Below are 21002 nucleotides of genomic sequence, written 5' to 3' on the forward strand. Positions count from 1 at the left end.
CGGCAAGAAGAGAGTTGCTATTTGAGCCAAAATCGCAAGTTTTACCTATTCGGCACGACCCAAAGACAAATAAATATTTATCATCATTCAATAGCTCAATAGCTCTCTTGCCATAGGTGCAGGTGCACAGACATCAATGCTGAAGTGTCACACCGAACTGCTGCTTCCCCGCTCCTCCATCAGAGTTTGATTATTGTACTTCTTTTTAGGGGCTTATTAGCACCTCTTTTTTCTCAATTTCTATGGGTATTACCTGTATTTGTTTGATGTCAATTATCATTAAACTTTAAAATTTTCTACGTCGTTAAATTTGATTTGAAGCTTTTTAGTTAGTAACTCTGAATTTTCACTTTTTCTCTTCAGAGAAGAATATCAAGCTGAAGCAGTAACAGACAAAGATGGATGTCAAGTTCCAAGTGCTACTGGGATTAATGTGGTAACACCTCAGTTACCACAAAATCCGACATCCATGAGAGGACTCGATACTCCAAGTCAGGCTGAAGATAACCCAGTGGTTAGTGCTGGCTTAAAATGCTCTATGAGTGACGGTCCTACAGGTTAGTTTAAGCTTTTAGGTTGTTTTTCTTTTGCTTATCACAATAGCAAAACTTTTCTTTCTAATGTTCGAACATTAGGTAACACTTAAAATCCATTTTCTGTTGGGGTTAGAATTGAAGGTAAAAATTAACTAAACTAAAATATTCTGGCATGAAGTAATGTGCAATGGTCAAGGTGATGTTCACATTTGACAGATACATATCCCAAATAAAATATTTTCTCAAATGAAAATGATTTCACGAAAAGTAATCGTTCTTTCACACTCTGCTATTTTGTGGCAGTTTTCCTGCATTTCTTGAAAGACAGCAAGCGGATGACAGCTAATGAAAGAGTAAGAGAATATGTTGTCCTTTTTATCACCCGACCTATTAATATGAGAAATAGATGACTTGTTAAAAATAATTTATTCCACATTTTATCATACGTCTCATATCAAGTGTAAGTTCTCTTTATTTCTCTACCAGAATATTCGCAGAAAGGTTTGGAATTTCAAGGAAACGATATCTCACATGACAATGGTAATATACCAGGTATTAACGCAGCCTTCACCACAAGTACTCTTGTATGCTGGGCTTGGCAGATCACACAAGGAATGAACTATCTCACCAGCAGAAAGGTATTGTGCTTTTGCTTTTACTGTTGATGCATGTCCCTGATTAACCATATATTTTATGAAGATATTACCAGTGAATGTAATATAGTTCGAAAACATTATTTGTTTCCGTTAACAATATTTTTCCTGGTAAAAGGACATATGTACAACTAATGTGACGTTTTACTGTGGCAACGTTTCGCTCTCCAGGAGCCGTTATCAAACGGTTACCATCGTAATGGCTTGATAAAGCTCCTAGAGAACGAAACATTGCCTCAATAAAACGTCATGTTAGTTGCACTTGTGTCCTTTTACCTAACATATTGTCAGCAATTCTACCATAATACAATACTTTTCCTCCCAGAACTAGGTAGGTTCAGTTAAGAAGATATAATAAATGAAATGGATTAAAAGTTATGAGATAAAGCAGGTGAATTTTAAATGTGGATTGATGTTTCATCCGAGTTCTTCGTTATGCAATTTTTAAGTATTTGTGGCTCATTAGCGATATTATTCCCAGAGTTCATAAAACCAAAATGTGATTTATCTGAACTTCACAAGAACAAACCTTCCTCACTGTGGTATTAAAACCTTATATTTTATAAGACCAAACTGGTTTCCTAGAGAAACATCTAATACTTGTAATTTAATCTTTCAGGTCCTTCATGGAGATTTGGCTGCACGAAATCTTCTCCTATCAAATGACAATGTTGTAAAAATTAGCGACTTTGGTCTGTCAAGAAAAATGTACAAGAAAGATGCCTATATGAAGAAAGGAGATGTATATATAGAATCTTCTTATGTTTTGATATTTCTCTGTGGCCAGGAGAGAATTTTGATTCATAATACTTTTTAAATTTCTAAGCTTCTTAATTTTTTATTACAAGAAACTTAATTTTCTTCAGAGACACTTTCATTGGTTGGTTTTATTACTGAGGACTACAAACCAAAGTTAGAACGCAAATTTCAGTTAAACTACAAATCTATACTAACTTACTAAATAGTTAAACATTTAGAAAATGCAGTAATGACTTTCTAGTATTCTTCCTGCACTTATTTACAAATAATGGCTAATATTTTCTAGGAATATTAATTAACCAATTTGCTCGTAAGTCTTAAAAAATTTTGGATTAATTAACTTGAATATTTTTTTTTCAGAAAGCATTTACATTCTTTTTAATGTTTTTGCTGTTTAAATATACCAAAGTTATGGGCATGTACATGTATTTTTTTTTTACGTACACAAGATTTATCACTTCTGCTTTTTGGAAATTCGGTTTAATATATTTTGTCAATAGCATTTTTAGAATGTCTTAATTAATATATTTAAACGCTGTTTTATCTGTTGGCATTTGTGTACAATATTTTTTTCCCAAATTTCGGTATTATTTTATCAATAGTTTACGTCAAGGTTCCTCACTTTGTTTACCGTTCTTAATATTTTATTAGACACTTTATATTCCTTGAGTGATCTTCTCACTTTCAAGTATATGACAATAACCCAAATAAAATTCTATCAATGATTTAGCTCTAAAAAAAATGTATTTTATTCTCCATTGTCACTTACAGTAGGTAGTACACAGCTACAGTTAATACTTTATACAACCAGCATACTGTGAATCTATCATTTAAATTAATTTTATACTTACGTTTTGTCCAATGTGGATCTAAGGGACTTGAATAATATTGCAGTAAACTACCCAATCTGCAACAGAGAATTTAAAAATAGAATTTTTTGCAATTTCTGACTCTTTGAATAAAATGATTTACAAATGCTTTGAGATCAGAGTTGTACATTACAATATATATTATATGCACCATATTTAAGGAGCATACTTGTATGCCAGCTGAAGGCCTTGGCCAGTTGTCCAAAAGCTCCAGGGATGGAACTTCATATGACTAAGACACGCCTCAGAAAATACTTGTCATGCTTCCTACGAATCTTACTTAGCCTAATAAATTCCTTATCTTCCTTTCAAGTTGTATTAGCTAAAACACAATTCATTTTGTTTCAGGATTTAATGCCAATTAAATGGCTGTCAGTGGAAGCTATCCGTGATCTTATATTCAGCGTCCAGAGTGATGTGTGGGCCTTTGGCGTCACCTTGTGGGAAATATTCTCTTTAGGGTCAACACCTTACCCTGGTATAGAGGTCAACAAGGACTTCTTTAACTTGCTGGAAAACGGCTACCGCATGGAAAAACCAAAATATGCCAACCAACAAATGTTTGTATTCAGTTGATGATGTGTTTGACAGCATGAATAATGTGTGGACATGATGTACAGTCTTATACAGATTACAACCAACTTTTCTCAGTTCACTGACGTTGTAGAACCAAAACAGACGTAGCACTTTACCTCAGAAATAATCTACTACTACTACTACTACTACTACTACTACTACTACTACTACTACTACTACTACTACTACTACTACTACTACTACTACAACTACTATTACTACTCTTATTATTAATAATAATAATAATAATAATAATAATAATAATAATAATAATAATAATAATGAGAAGTTTCTAAAAAAGACACTGTAAAGACTACCAGATGTATGTTGTATGTGGACAAATGAGAAAAAGAAGAGAAAACAAGAATACTTGGTAGAGGCATGTCCTAGGTAGGAGGGAGGAGTAAATATCCTTACTTCTTCTTCGTCTACTTCTTCTTCTCCTTCTTCTTCTTCTTCTTCTTCTTCTTCTTATTATTATTATTATTATTATTATTATTATTATTATTATTATTATTATTATTATTATTATTATTATTATTATTATTATTATTATTATTATTATTATTATTATTATTATTATTATTATTATTATATGACACCTGTGGCTACACTGGTTATCAAATCTTTCGTTCTCATAAGAAACTATTACTTTTGAAGTATTTTTGCCACATGTACCTGTGGCTATTACTGGTTTGTCTCAAATCTTTCGTCCTCATAAGAAACTATTACTTTTGAAGTATTTTTGCCACATGTACATCATTGTCTGAAAATTATAAACAATAAATGGCACAAATTTACTGTAGTAACTTTTCCTGTTTCCTTCACACATTACTTAAGTTCTATGCATTACACTATTTATCACAATACTATGTTAGTATACACAGGTTATTATGTTGTGTCGCTCGGTGTTAGCACTGTTATACAAGTATTATACAAGTGTTAGTACTATTATACAAGTATTATACAAGTGTTAGTACTATTATACAAGTATTATACAAGTGTTAGTACTATTATACAAGTATTATACAAGTGTTAGTACTATTATACAAGTATTATACAAGTGTTAGTACTATTATACAAGTATTATACAAGTGTTAGTACTATTATACAAGTATTATACAAGTGTTAGTACTATTATACAAGTATTATACAAGTGTTAGTACTATTATACAAGTATTATACAAGTGTTAGTACTATTATACAAGTATTTATTAAAGGAACCAATAGCACCTTATTATGTCATATTTTTGGACCACAGTTTTAGTACCTTATAACTTCTGCGTTGTTGATCTTTTCAGTTTATATAGATAATTTTGATTATTATTTGATTTGCTTTGATTATTTCATCACCATTTTCTATTATTGTTGTATTTCCGCTGAACCTCGACTATTGGATTGCTCCAAATATTTGAATTAATGAGTTCATGAACATTCCAGATCAGTTGGGACCAGTTGATTGATCAGAAAATTAACCGGTAGTAATTCATCCCAAATCTGATAATATCTCTAATTTTGTAATAGCCTATTTACTCTAATAATAATAGGAACAACTATAAATAAAAACGTTGAAATACTATGAATCCTTGGACAATGAAATACCTACCTGGAGGGTCTACCTGGAGGGTACTCCGTGGTTCAATGCCCCCACGGCTCGGTCCACGACCAGGCATCCAGGTGGACAGGACCTGATCAACCAGACTGTTACTGCTGGCCGCACGTAGTTCCACATACGAACCACAGCCCGATAAATCCGGCATCAACTTAAAGTATCTGTTAAGCTCCCTCTTGAAGGCAGCCAGAGGTCCATTGGTAATTCCCCTTATGCCTGGTGGGAGGATGTTGAACAATCTTGAGCCCTGGACACTTATTGTGTTTTCTCTTAGTGTATCAATGGTACCCCTACTTTTCATTGGGGGTATTTTGCACCGCCTGCCCAGTTTTTTTTTTTTTTTTTGCTTTCGTAGGGAGTAATTTCCAAGTATAGATTTTGATGTACCTCTCTCTCGCACTTGACTGAGTACAAGTCAAGTGCTTCTAAGCATTCCCAGTAATTAAGGTGTTTGATGGAACTAATATGTGTAGTAAAGGTTCTCTGTACATTATTGAGATCTGCAATTTCATATGCTTTAAATGGGGAAGTTAATGTACAGCAGTATTCCAGGCAAGACAGAACAAGTGATTTAAAAAGATCATCATTTGCTTGGCATCTCTTGTTTAGAACGTTCTCATTATCCATCCAATCATTTTCTTCGCAGATGTGATAGTGGCACTGTTATTATCTTTCAAGGTGAGATCCTCAGACATTATGCCTACCAGGTCCTTCACATTACTTTTCTGCTCTTGGAGGTTTACTCTGTTCTCAGTGAATGACAGTGTCATGTAGATCCTAATATCGTCTGCAATGGATGACATCTCTGTCTGATATGAGGGTGAGGAACAAGATAGGAACGAGTACTGTGCCTTGTGGAACAGAGCTTTTCCTATGGCAGCTTCCGATTTAACTCTTTCTACTACTTCTCTTTGTTGAAGGTCCATCTGCCCATTTTGCCAGTTTTAACTTTAGCACGCATTTTGTGTGCTATTACACCATTATCACACTTTTTAAAGGCTTTTGCAAAATATGTGTACATTACATTTGTACTCCGTTTGTCTTCCAGTGCATCGAAGACCATATCAAAGTGGTCCAGTAGTTGTGAGAGGCACGAGCCACCAGCTTGGAACCCATGGTGCCCTGGATTGTGCAGTTTTTGGGAATCCAAGTGGTTTGCAATCATGTTTCTTAGTACTCTTTCAAAGATTTTTATGATGTTGGACGTTAAAGCGGTCTATAGTTCTTAGCTATTGCTTTGCTGCTAGCTTTACTTAGTCTGTATATATCTGCTGTTTTTAGTGACTGGAATTTCACCCATGTCTATGCTCCTTCACCATAGCACACGAAAAGGGTTTCTTGTAGTTCTTAATAAACACAGAATTCCACGATTCTGGGACTGGGTCTGAGTGCATGGGCATGTTGTGAATGGCTTTCTCAAAGTCCAATGTAGTTATTGTAAAGTCCGGTATTTGGCGTGCATTGACGGAGTTTCGAGGCTCATTCATGAAAATATCATTTGGACTGTCGTTCTTCAGGCTGTTTAGTGGCTCTCTGAACACAGAGTGGTATTGAGATTTCAGTGTATCACTCATTTCTTTGCTGTCATCTGTGTAAGCCCCATTTTGTCTGAGCAAGAACCCAATATAAGATGTGATTTTTGCCCTTCTTTTTATATATGAAAAGAAATATTTTTAATTTCTTTCAGTTTTACTAATCTCTTCTAGCTCCTTCTGTCTCTCCTGGATCCTGAAATGAATCCTTGAACTTAAGCTCAATACTTTTCACTTTATTTGTCAGCGCTTTTTTCCCTATACCAGATAATGTAACGTTTATGACAAGCTCGGTGATTCGATGTCGTCTTCTGTAGAGGGAACATCTTTCTGTGTCCAGTTTACTTCTCTTCTTTTTCTTAGAGGAATATTCCTTCAGCTACCAGAAAGCTGATCCTTTCAAGGCACTGGTTTGGATCAATGTTATTTAAGATATCTTCTTAACATATTTCATTTAAGTAAAGGTTCACCTGATCCCAGCTGATGTTCATGTTATTGAATATGAATGTGGTAAAGACATCTTCATGGCTGCGTGCATTTTGCTGGTCTTGGCCCTTGTGCATGTAAGTCTGAACTTCGATTAGATTGTGATCGGAATTAGACTTTTTTTATTGTTATATTTCTTAACAGGTTCTCATTAATTGCCAAAATGATGTCAAATGTATTTTCCAGTCATGTTGGCTCCACTATCTGCTGACTTAGAGTGTTTATTGCAGAGATTTAGCAGCTAATGTGTGTGTGATTTTCATCTGCACTGTGATTTTCATTTACTATAACATCATTCTTCGCTTTTGTATCCCTTAGACTGAAATTACCAAGCAGCACGATGTTCGGGGATGGGACCGCAAAGCTTTCCAGACAGTAATCGATTTTCAGTAGCTGTTCCTTGAACTGTTGGGAAGTTGCATCTGGTGGCTTATATACAACCACAATGACTAGGTTCTGGTTCTCGAACTTCAACTACATCATTTGTGGTGTTCAGCATCTCTGTGCAAATAAGCGACTCTTTGACATAAAGGTCAACCTCCCCTTGTTACCTGTTCTTTCTGTCGCATCTAAAAATGTTTTACCCATTTATCCATATTTCTTTGTGTGGGTCTCTGTGAAGGCTACAAACATCGAATATGATTCCTCTTTTAGTCCACTGATGAAAGATATTTTGTTGGTAGTGGATGGCTTAAGGCCCTGTATATTAGCAAATATAAATGAAGTCATATTGTGTGTTTGTTGGGAGATTTTGTTGTTGGCATCAGCAGCTGAGGTTCTGGAGGACCTGGTGGGCCACTGGTTGTGGCTCCAGTCCAACAAAGTTCAAGGTGGTCTACTATTTTGGTTATTTCCTTCCATTTTCTTGCTTCGTTTGCTGCCACTAAAAAATCACTTGCAGTGGGGTTGTCGTAACTACTATGGTTTGTTTTATGGGGTTCCTTTTAGATGGTATACAGGGCAGTTGACGTTGAAGCATTGTTTTTGGAGGACAGAGGAGTGGCAATTTTCGGGTGAAAGAATTTGCAGGAGGTAGAAAGACACACTTCATTAGACAGGAGGTCGTGATATTTTGTGGGAAGCTCAAAGTTGCATGTCCCATTTGTTATTCCTGATATTCCATGCTTACAGATGCCACATGCAAACAATCTGCACCATTTTTCTTTTGGTTGGATAGAATTTGTGATAGATGTGTTCTCATTTTGTGCGGTTTGTAGGACTGCACTACAATCGTCAGTAGTCAAGCCAGAGTCACCACTATCTATTTCCAGGCCAACATTTTCCCTGGTAGAAGACCTCTACTACATCTGTATTGTGGATTGTTTTTTTGTGTAATGGTGGTTTAAACTTTAAGGTTTAGTTGTGGCTGTGGTAGTCTTTACCAGAGTATGGATTAGTATTAAGGCTGTTGGCTGAGTCTGAATCACTATTAGGGCTGGGGGCTGAATCTGAATCAGTACTAGGGCTGGGGACTGAGTCTGGGTTATCACTATGAGTAGGGGTAAGGAGAGCAGATGTTTTCTGTTTCCTGTATTTTTACAGTGGGTGACTATTTCCGAGTCATCTGTTGTAGTATGTGTTAATATTCTGTATTTAAAGTTTTACTCCTCTCCCTTCCTCCCATGTTCTATATATCTTGGGTAGACTGTCCAAGAGTTCCTCTTTGTTTTCTTGCTTATCATTTAACACCCTCCTGAGTACTTTTCTGATACCTGTCCAAAGTTTTATATCTTTTTTGCAAATTCAGAAGCACCTTGCTAGTTGAATGTCATTTTTAGAAGCAGTGTTCATTCTTGCACAAGAAATATGATGTTTAGAAAAAAAACAGGTTGCATATGATCCTGGACTTCCATCCAAGGAACTTATCCCATGTCCCACAGGTATACTGTACTCACATCTTGCCTGTATCCTACTTCAGTCTGCATGTTTCTAAAAATCTGATTTCCACCTTATCTTTCTGCTCTGCACTGGTTGTTTAAGGGTGACAGTAATAGGGTATATGAGATGAATTTAAAAACCGAGACTTGTTACCCATCAGAAACATTTCTATGTATAACATCACAGACTTTTCCAGTTAGGGTACATTTCCTGATCTCTGCACATACACAAGTGCATGAATTCTTGCTAAGATTATTGTGTAAGGTAAAAGGACACAAGTGCAACTAATATGACATTTTATTGTGGCAACGTTTCGCTCTCCAGGAGCTTCGTCAAGCCGTGTCCTTTTACTTTACATATTGTCGGTAATTCTACCAACATTTATACAATAAGATTATTGTGGTGTGTGGTATATGTCGGGTCAGAAAGGCTTCGGTGGGCAGCAATGCCAGGCGTATACAGCTCTGCCAGGCGTACATGGTAACAACATTACCACTGGGAATGTGGCACAATGTGATGCCACATTTGTAGTTCCATTTTGTTGAATCACTATCCATGAGTCGTTTCAAAATTTAGATTTCATATGTATCAGTATCCTACTCGTTTCATTATATGTGATAACTCAGTCATTTGTGAGTTTCTCTCTTAAACAAAAGTCTTCAACCAAACTGTGCTGTTCATTCTCTTGATTTATGAAATTTTATTGCTTAATGTCTAGCAGTAATAACAGCTATTACACACTCAATTATTAAAAAAAAAATATCCCAGAATATGAAGAGGAAACTTTAGACAGCTATTTTGTTTGTTCTAGACTATTATTAATACGTGTTTAGACTGAAATTTAACCTAAAATGTCCTATCCAATTAGTGGTTTAGTTGTGAAGTGCTCAAGACACAGTACTCTTTATTCTCCATTTCCAGATATGATGTGCTAATCCAGTGTTGGGAAAAGGAACCCATAAACCGACCAAGCTTCGCTCAAGCTGCTGAACATCTTGCTGCTCTTATGTTGCCAGATCTAACAGGAGTAAGTTGTAAACTTAAATAGTTTGCCCCACATTATGTGAATTGGAAATTGTTTGAATACTTTTAAGTATTTTAAAAATCTGTGTTGGGACATCCTTTTTATGTGATACTCAGTGTTATATAGGTTTATGTTCCTCTTGTTCTATAATTACGTACTAGTACATAGGAGTTAATTTATAATAACACTAACAATAAGGATGTAACAACATTTACAGGGTCCTTCTGTGAACTGTTGATCTAATAGAGATGAAACCTGATTGTGAAAATAAAATGTTTGTCTCGAGCTTCACAGGTGCAGGAAAAACAAACTGAGAACATTATGTTTAACACAACCACAAAAATAACTAGATGTGTTTCTGTCACTGTGCGATTCGGATTCGAGAAAGATGTCATCCGAACAGTATAACCCCAGCCCAGTGTACCTCATAACACACTGTAGCAACGATACAGATAGTGCTGCATAAGTTGCGGTTATTTATTAGCATTAATGACATAAAGCAAATAAAAAGAGGTATTCACAAGTTATCACACTGATAGTGATCTCAATTCTTTCAATGTCAACGGTAAGTTAAGACAAACATAATTCTTAGTTAAAGTCAATAAGAAACTCTTTATCACGACAAACCGAAGAGACATACTCTTAGAGAATCCAATAACCGAGATGCTCAGAAGTTACATAATCAACTTATCATCGTTGAAGTGTTGAAACAAACCGGAGGAAGCGACTTGGGACTTACACAAGTCAAAATCAATACAAACTGTTCTGTAGTAAGACTGACCAGTATTTAAGTCATTCACAAATGATTGATTTTATTCTAATGATTAGATGAAACTCAACACTTAAATGTTCCTCTTTAATACGGTACTTAAATTCCATCTTCGGAAAATAAGATTTTACTAAAATTGAAAAAGAAGAAAAAGGTACAAGAATAACAACAATAAAACAGCAGTTAAACCAACATTAAAAGTAATAAATATAACAATAACAGCAACAGCAAAATTGAAAACAATTTTAAGAATATCCAACTGTGGAAATACGTGTTTGCCTGCACCTCTTTCCACCTGTGACTTGTTAGCTAACAGTCTTTTTGCATATTAACCAAATTATATTCAACAATTGTACTCGCCGAGTTGTACTGACTGACTTGCACTCACCAAGTTGTACTCACACTGCTTAATTGGGTGTTATACGATCCTCAGAAAGATGCGATCAGTGATGATAAGTTAAACTGTCCATACGCTTCCCTTATTCTGGGGAACATGTACATAATTCTTGTAGTGAACAATAAATCGTCTACAATTCTCCACTCAAGTTTTCTCCCAACATTTCCCTCTACAGTAATGGTTCCATCAGTTTTATATTCATAGATCAGTTTCATAAGCTTCTCCTTATATTAGTCTTCCACGATATTTTACACTGGGATAACCTCTGACATTCATCGCTGCCAAACTTCTTGTGTTTCCTTCAAACATAAAATAGCGGACTATGATATATTTTAATTGTGTTACAATAAAATTAACTTACATTGGTCAAAATATGTTCATATATTTTTATCTTCCACTGTTTAGCTCTAATGAATTTAAGATTGCATCAATCTTAAATCATTAGAGCTAAACAGTTCCAGAAATTCAGTAATAAAATTAACTTACATTGGTCAAAATATGTTCATATGTCAAATAGTGGGTTTCTAAAAAATATGTCTATAATCTGTTTAGCTCTAATGAATTTAAAGTAAACATAATGTAAATTCAGTCTCTTCTTAATCTACAAGTAACATAATGTAAATTCAGATAGCAGCATTTTCATTTTTCATAAAGGAATTATATTAATTGGAATTTTACTTGGTAATGCTGGGAGCCAAGACCGGGTCGTCATCTGGAGAAAACCCTCACCGGTAGTACCAGCGAACCTCAACAACAACAACATCAAGATTAAGAACATTTTTAGGAAACCAGTTGACGGGCAAAAGTCAAAACTGTAGCCTTCAATGTTATATGTGAAAGGCATTCACCTCTTTGTATAAGGATAAACCCTATTATGTAGTCTCTTGATTCTGTTGAAAAGATCTTCATCCATGGAAATACTGTTGCCCTCATTTTCTATCAAACATGATTTCTTCTAAAGGTTGAAGAAGACAGTTGAGTAAATGCTCATATAATTAATTGTCTGATTTTCAGCATTATTTGGAAATGAATAATCCGTATCTGAGGATGAATGAGCAGCGGTTCAACACAGAAACTGATTATCTGAACATGATGTCAAGTCCTGATTATGACAACCTCCACCGGCAAGATGATGATGCCAGGACTGTGTACATCAACGTAGAGGTGAATCATATATCAAAACTCGTTAAACTTCTCTTGAATATTTTTTGTATCATGCATACTTATATTATTTCACAATTTTTGTATTATATTAGTTACATTATGAATTTAAGTTACAGAAAGGAATGTAAGATAAGGGACAATATACACTCACTTAAGAGTAACTCAGGTCAGTTCGCTGACAGTGATAAGAATATGTGTGAAATTTTCAATACTTACTTATTCTCAGGTTTTACCCAGGAAAATACTAGCAAATTTCAATAAACAATAGATTATGTAGAACAGAACGATAATAAACTATGCAAAATTGCGGTAACTAGTGACACGGTCCTCAGAAAAATAGAGAAATTAAAACCTAATAAATTCCCAGGCCCTGATGAACTGTTTGCAAGGGTGTTAAAGGAATGTAAAGAGGAACTTAGCATTCCTTTCGCTAATCTTTTCAACATATCACTACATACTGACATAGTGCCTGATAAGTGGAAAATGGCATAAGTAATACCTATTTATTAGGCAGGTGACAGGTCTTTGACTTCGAACTATAGCCAAATAAGCCTTACCCCCATAGGGAAAAAATTTATGGAATCAATAATTGCCGAAGCAATTCGTTGCCATCTTGATAGGCACAGATTGATTTATGAATCTCAACACGGTTTTACAAAGGAACGTTCCTGTCTTACGAATTTACTAACTTTTTTCACTAAAGTGTTTGAGGAGGTAGATCATGGTAATGAGTATGATATTGTGTATATGGAGTTCAGTAAAGCTTTCGATAGAGTTCCACATCAGAGGCTACTGAGGAAACTTAAGGCACACGGAAGAGAAGGAGAATTTTTTTTCTGGGTAGAGGCATGGCTGACAAATAGACAGTAGAGAGTTGCATAAATGGGGAGAAAACAGAATCGGGGAACGTCACAAGCGGTGTTCCACAGGGGTCAGTGTTGGGCCCGTTGTTGTTCACAATTTATATAAACGACATAGATGAGGGAATAAATAGCGACATAAGCAAATTTCCTGATGACACCAAAATAGGCCGTCTAATTCATTCTGTTGAGGATACTAAAGCACTCCAGGATGATTTGAATTGACTGATGCAATGGTCGGAGAAGTGGCAGATGCAGTTTAATACAGACAAACGCAAATTTCTAAATGATGGACAGGAAAATAACCATACCACATATAAACTAAATAATGTAGACCTTAATACTACTGATTGCAAAAAGGATTTAGGAGTTCTGATTAGCAGCAATCTAAAACCAAGACAACAGTGCATTAGTGTTTGCAATAAAGCTAAGAGAATTCTTGGCTTCATATCTAGAAGTATAAATAATAGAAGTCCTCAGGTTGTTCTTCAACTCTGTATATCCTTGGTTAGGCCTCATTTAGACTATGCTGCTCAGTTCTGGTCACCGTATTACAGAATGGATATAAAAGCTCTGGAAAACGTACAGAGGAGAATGACAAAGATCATCCAGTGTATCAGAAATCTTCCGAATGAGGATAGACTGAGGGCCCTGAATCTGCACTCTCTCGAAAGGCGTAGAATTAGGGATGATATGATCGAGGTGTATAAATGGAAAACAGGAATAAATAAACGAGATGTAAATAGTGCGCTTAAAATTTCCAGCCAAGACAGGACTCGCAGCAATGGTTTCAAATTGGAAAAATTCAGATTCAGGAAGGATATAGGAAAGCACTGGTTTGGTAATAGAGTTGTGGATGAGTGGAACAAACTCCCGAGTACAGTTATTGAGGATAAAACGTTGTGTAGTTTTAAAAATAGGTTAGATAAATACATGAGTGGGTGTGGGTGGGTGTGAGTTGGACCTGACTAGCTTGTGCTGCTGGATCTGGTGCCGTGTCGTGCTGTTCTTCTTTACATTCCTTTAACACCATTGCAAACAGTCCATCAAGGCCTGGGGATTTGTTAGGTTTTAATTTCTCTATTTGTCTGAGGACCATGTCACTAGTTACCGCAATCGTGCATAGTTTATTATCGTCCTGTTCTACATAATCTATTATTTCTGGAATTTTGCTAGCATTTTCCTGGGTAAAAACTGAGAGGAAGTAAGTACTGAAAATTTCACACATATCCTTATCTCTGTCAGTGATCTGACCAGAGTTACTCTTAAGTGGGCGTATCTTGTCCCTAATCTTACTTCTGTATACCTGAAAGAACCCTTTTGGGTTAGTCTTTGAATCACTTGCAACCTTAGCCTCATAATCCCTTTTCACTTTTCTTATTCCTTTCTTTATTTCTCTCTTTAATTGAATATATTGATTTCTTAACTGCCCATCCCCTCTTTTGATACGCTTATATATGCCTCTCTATTGACCAATGAGATGCTTTAATCTATTGTTCATCCATTTGGGATAATTTTTGTTAGAACTAATTTCCCTACTAGGAACAAAAGTTGTTTGGGCAGCTAGAACTATGCTCTGAAAAGCGTCACATTGGCAACCAAGATCACCTACCTGACCCATAGTCAGGACATCCCAATTTAGCCCACCCAGGTAATTTTTCAATCCCATGAAGTCGGTCAAGCGAAAATCTGGGACAGAGATTTGATTGCAGTTATCTGGGTAATTCCAAGATATATTGAAACTAAGTGATTTGTGATCACTTTCCCCAAGCTCATCATTAACCTCAAGAATATTAATTAGTGAATCTTTGTTGGCAAGAACCAAGTCAAGCAGATTTTCCTCTAGTTGGTTCTGTCACAACCTGCTCTAAAAAACAATCATGAACTGCATCAAGAAAGTCACTAAACTCAAGATTTCCTGTCATATTGTTCCAATCAATTTGTCTAAAGTTAAAATCTCCCATTATCACAACATTTTCATATCTAGATGCCTTATGAATTTCGTCCCATAACCGCTTACTGCACTCCTTATCAAGGTTTGGGGGCCTATAAATCACACCCAAAATTAATTTGTCACTACCCTCGAGAAACTGTAGCCAGAGAGATTCTGTGTTCGATGTTTCTAATCTTATATCACATCTAAGACAACAATTTAAATTTTCTCTGACATACATCGCCACTCCACCACCCTTCCTGTTGACCCTATCAGTGTGGAATAATTTGTAACCCTGTATGTTGCATTCAGAAAGCATTTCTCTATCTTTCAGGTTGAACCAGGTCTCTGTTATACCAATAATATCTATATTACCTACACTTGCAAGTAATCTTAGCTCATCTATCTTATTTCTTAAATTCCTACTATTTGTATAATAAACCTTAAGGGAGCTAGTCCCTTGTTGCCCTCTGCTATCTCTCTTTTTTTATTGATCAATTGATTTGCCATTCTTAGCAACTTTATTTTGAATATTTTCTTTTAAACATTTCCCTGAGGTATCCAAGTAATAACTACTGTTTTTAACCCTAATGCTGCAGCCTGATTGTTTCCCACAAACACCCATACCTCTATAATCTATCAGTTTAAATTACTAGACAAGTCATCAATTTCCCTCGCAATCGAATTGGCTAATGCAACGACTCCTTCTCCATCCCTTGCATACATATCACGTTTGCCAAAGAATAGGTCCCAGTTAGCAATGAATGGTATTGCAAGTTCCTTGCAGTACCTATCTAGCCAGCAATTTATACCAATTGCCCTAGACATCCATTCATTGCCCACTCCCTTTCTAGTCAAGATGCTACACATGACTGGGATCCCTCCGTTAGACCTAACTGCTTCTATGGCTGACCTGTACTTATCTAGCAGCTCCTCTCTCCTGCCCTTCCCAGTGTCATTACCCCCAGCACTAAGACAGATAATGGGCTTGTTCCCATTACCTGACATAATATTATCCAACCTGCTGACTATGTCACCAACACCAGCTCCTGGAAGGCACACTTTCTGTCTGACCTTTCTGTCTCTGTTACAAAAAGCACGGTCCAAATATCTTACATGAGAATCATCTACTATTAAGATACTCTTACCTTGATTAGCAGGGGAATCATTGGTACCTCCAACCTCACTAACCATTAAAGCGCACTCTTCCTGGAGAACAGAGAATCGATTTTCTACCTTCACGTCTCTGTTAACCCTCCTTATCTTCATTCTTCCTGAACTGTGAACCACGTGCCACTTAATTAAAGCGGCTGCCACTATCATTGCTAGTTACCATTTCCTCCTTACCAGCTAAACCCTTCTCATACTCGCTGCCAAACTCATATAGGTGAAGCTTCAGTCTCCTATTTTCTTCCTGAAGAAGTAGAACGTCCTTCTTCAACACTTTAACCTAAAACACTACAACAAGCCATGGTGCTTAGTAACACCCCACACTAACTCCCAGAGCTTAGGACAGGTATGACCGCAGGTGACCATTGGCCTCAGCGTATATGAGTGGGTGTCGGTGGGTGTGAGTTGGACTTGAATAGCTTGTGCTTCTAAGTCGGAGGCCTTATGTGACGTGTCTGACTTCACTAGGTCAAGGCATTGGCTTAAGCCGGTGGGAGAATTAGACCTGCCTCGTATAGGCTAGTAGGCCTGCCGCAGTGTTCCTTCTTTCTTATGTTCTTCTTATGTTCTTATGTTAAACTTTCTTAAATAGTCATCTTAATTCCTGCAAATTTAGATGATGTGAATGAAAATGATACTGATTTTGTGAAAGAAGGAAATATTGAATCATGTATAATTGCTGCAACTAGCTATTAACGCAAGAGCTGTGCTGCATCCATAGATTATGTTTCTAGACACTATCTACAGTAATTGATTTACATATTTTTCTTAGTAAATTATGCATGTAAATTTTTATTGACTAATTTTGAATTATTAAACGAGTCGGTCTTTATAGTAAAAAATCTGCTTCTAATTTTTTAATCAACAGAAAGCTGATGATAGGAACACTGAGAACAGCTACCTGAAAATGAAATCACCAGAAATGGTAAGATACTCAGGTGAAGGTAGTGATCAACTTACTATGACTGGAGTGTCCAATCCTCATTACATGACAAAGAAATTCTCCTGTGGAACTTCAGGTCCAATGGCTGATGAGTTTAGTTCTCAACTTAATGAAATCCCCAGGTTTGTAGCATTTTGTTATTGAAGTATTATTCATAGTCACAGAAAGTACAGCAAATTTGTAAATGTCTACTGATTGTGTTCAGTGAGAAAGGGTTGAAAGTTCAAGTAATAAAATGTCTGTGAGCGCTCGTCTTTAATGCCACTTGTAAAGTTGTCGGCAGACAAATTCTTAGCCAGTGACCAGCCAAGTGTCTTTGGATCCTTCAGGGTAATGCCTCCCTCATATTCATGTTATTCCATTACTAAAAAAACACTCTTTCCTGATCACCTTACAGCATTTCGCTGAGATTCTCAGAAGTTTCATTTTCGAAACAGAAGATATGAACATCAACAATGATCTTAAGACAAGAAGCTGGCTCAAGTATAACTTGAAAAGTTGTTCACTCCATAACAAAGAAGTCAGTGTTCGATGCAAACACTGATCTCTGGCTGAAGGAGACTCGAACCTACAACCCTTAGGACAAGGTACGCAGTGCTTTACCAATCTACCCACACTGGACAATACCTTGGCGTGTAGCATGCGCTACACGTTTGATCCAAGGCAGCCAGCTTTCAAACGTGTAGCGCATGCTACACGCCAAAGTATTGTCCAGTGTGGGTAGATTGGTAAAGCACTGCGTACCTTGTCCTAAGGTTCGTAGGTTCGAGTCTCCTTCAGCCAGAGATCAGTGTTTGTGTATATTTCGCCTGCTCTCGCGAATTCCTTGCATTGTTCAAATCTCTAGTAAGGCTGATGCATGCAGGGGATGAGATGAAAAGCTGTAAGCTGGTTGTTCTCCCTGAAAGCTGGCTGCCTTGGATCAAACGTGTAGTGCATGCTACACGCCAAGGTATTGTCCAGTGTGCGTACCTAAAGCACTGCGTACCTTGTTCCAAGGTTCGTAGGTTCGAGTCTCCTTCAGCCAGAGATCAGTGTTTGTGTATATTTCGTCTGCTCTCGCGAATTCCTTGCATTGTTCAAATCTCTAGTAAGGCTGATGCATGCAGGGGATGAGATGAAAAGCTGTAAGCCTTCTCCCTGAAAGCTGGCTGCCTTGGATCAAACGTGTAGTGCATGCTACACGCCAAGGTATTGTCCAGTGTGGGTAGATTGGTAAAGCACTGTGTACCTTGTCCTAATGTTCGTAGGTTCGAGTCTCCTTCAGCCAGAGATCAGTGTTTGTGCATATTTCGCCTGCTCTCGCGAATTATATATATATATATATATATATATATATATATATATATATATATATATATATATATATATATATATATATATATATCAAATAAATCGCGAAACAAGTGATTTTAATTCATTTACCAAACTGCAGCAGGCCAGGACTCGACCCTACGAACCTTATACCGCCTCCAAGACTGCACAATGTACGCATCGCGTTACCACTTGAGTCAGCAATCCTACGAAGAATCACGCATGCTACTGAGCTACATGGTTTTCTCGTGATCCGAGGACACTCGGATCTATAATTTTTACGATCTCTTTTGTCCCCCTTCTCTCTCTGTCTCTGTCTCTGTCTCTATCTCTCTCTCTCTCTCTTTTTACACAGGGTTTGACAGGTTAAGTATCCTCTCTCTCTCTCTCTCTCTCTCTCTCTCTCTTTTTTTTTTTTTTTTTTTAAAGGATCCCTAGCTTTATTGACAAGCTATTTACAGGTTAAGGATTCCTAACTTTATTGGCAAGCTAAGAGCTGTTACCTACATCAACTCATTTGAAAACATTTTTATTGTTAAGAGACATACTAGTAGGGAACAGGATGAAGTTGGAGCCATTTGTGGGCCAGCATTTTCATATGATCAACTGACTTTATCTCGTTGACATCATTATGCTGTACGAATGTGTTCCATACTCGAGTCATCCTGGGTATGTATGATCCCAGATGGAGTGATGTTCTGGAGAAGGGTACAGCCAGAGTGAAGTTGCTGCTTTCTGCCCTTCTTGTGGCATAAAAGCTTGTTTCACGCTGTCTTCGAAGTGGATCCAAGTGTGGTATTTTGACAATATTGGCCTTGTTTATAACAGTAAGGCCACCCATATCCCCCCTATGTTGAAGGCTCTGCTGAAATGACAGATCTATCCAGGATGGGTCCAGGCGAGAGATGAGACGTCTTGCTCTGTTCTCTACTCTGTCAAGCAGTCGCAGATGAGAGGGGGGGGGCAGGCAAACCAAGAAAGTGGAGCATACTCAAGGTGTGAGCGTACTTGCGCCTCGTACAGGATCTTGCAACCCTAACTGTCAAGCAGATGCGAGATACGGCGAAGTGCTGTAAACTTCCTTGCTGCCTTGTTTGCAAGATTTACAACATGGTTCTTCATGTTAGTTTGGAGTCAAATTTCACCCCAAGGATATCAACTTCTTCTCTAGGTGCCAACACCCTCCCATTCATCCTTACTACTACACCAGCATTACCATCATGGTGCCTAGAGACGATCATCATTTGCGTTTTCTCAGGTGCAAATGTTACTTGCCATCTATTTCCCCAAGCTGAAATAGCTCTCAGCTGGTGATTGATGTAGCTTAGAGCAGCTGGCATTTCTTCTCTTGGATAAGTGAATGTCAGTGTACAGTCGTCTGCATATGCATGTGATTCTGGGATGAGATGAAGAAGGTCGTTAAGTAGACATTCCGTAACAATGGACCCAGCACGCTTCCTTGTGGAACACTTGCCCCAATAGGATGTCTTGCTGATTCCGTTCCATTGAGAACTACACTTAGAGATCTACCATGAAGGTAATCACTGAGGAGACATAGCGTAGAGCCTGCAATTCCCAGTGCTTGAAGTTTTGCTAAGAGGCCCTGGTGCCACACCCGGTCGAAAGCGCCAGCAATGTCCAGTGCTACCACACAGCTGACTTTGGATTCATCCAGTGACTGGTGCCACTTAGTGGAGAGGTTTAACAACAGATCAGCAGCGGAGTAACCTTTCCTGAAGCCATATTGACGATCACAATGTAGTGAGTGGTAGTCAAAAAACTCTGTCATTTGTCTTGAGATTATTGTCTCAAGGATCTTGCCAGTGATTGACAGGAGTGACACTGGTCTGTAGTTGCTGATTTCTGCTCTGCTCTTCTTTTTGTGAACAGGGACTACATTTGCCTCTCTCTCTCTCTCTCTCTCTCTCTCTCTTTTTTTTTTTTTTTTTTTTTTTTTTTTTTACACAGGGTTTGACAAGGTTAAGGATCCCTAACTTTATTGACAAGCTATTTACAGGTTAAGGATTCCTAACTTTATTGGCAAGCTAAGAGCTGTTACCTACATCAGCTCATTTGAAAGCATTTTTATTGTTATGAGACATACAAGTAGGGAACAGGATGAAGTTGGAGCCATCTGTGGCCCAGCATTTTCATTTGATCAACTGACTTTATCTCGTTGACATCATTATGCTGTACAAATGTGTTCCATACTCGAGTCATCCTGGGTATGTATGATCTCAAATGGAGTGATGTTCTGGAGAAGGGTACAGCCAGAGTGAAGTTGCTGCTTTCTGCCCGTCTTGTGGCATAAAAGCTTGTTTCACGCTGTCCTCGAAGTGGATCCAAGTGTGGTATTTTGACAATATTGGCCTTGTACATAACAGTAAGGCCACCCACATCCCTCCTATGTTGAAGGCTCTGCTGAAATGACAGATCTATCCAGGATGGGTCCAGGCATGAGATGAGACGTCTTGCTCTGTTCTCTACTCTGTCAAGCAGTCGCAGATGAGAGGGGGGGGGGCAGGCA

General features: G+C 37.4%; 1 protein-coding gene across 1 annotated transcript; it reads left to right on the forward strand.

Moving 5' to 3' along the window:
* Nucleotides 1-1050: 1050 nt before the first annotated feature.
* On the forward strand, nucleotides 1051-17283 carry LOC138851697 (platelet-derived growth factor receptor alpha-like; the record flags this gene model as incomplete). The annotated part of the gene is made up of 6 exons (XM_070081096.1): nucleotides 1051-1174; nucleotides 1809-1931; nucleotides 3166-3377; nucleotides 9823-9928; nucleotides 12106-12255; nucleotides 17087-17283. Coding segments are annotated over exons 1-6 (812 nt in total), but the record flags the coding sequence as incomplete, so codon positions are not given.
* Nucleotides 17284-21002: the final 3719 nt, after the last annotated feature.

Source organism: Cherax quadricarinatus, unplaced genomic scaffold (assembly GCF_038502225.1).
Source record: "Cherax quadricarinatus isolate ZL_2023a unplaced genomic scaffold, ASM3850222v1 Contig1660, whole genome shotgun sequence".
Taxonomy (NCBI): Eukaryota; Metazoa; Arthropoda; class Malacostraca; order Decapoda; family Parastacidae; genus Cherax; species Cherax quadricarinatus.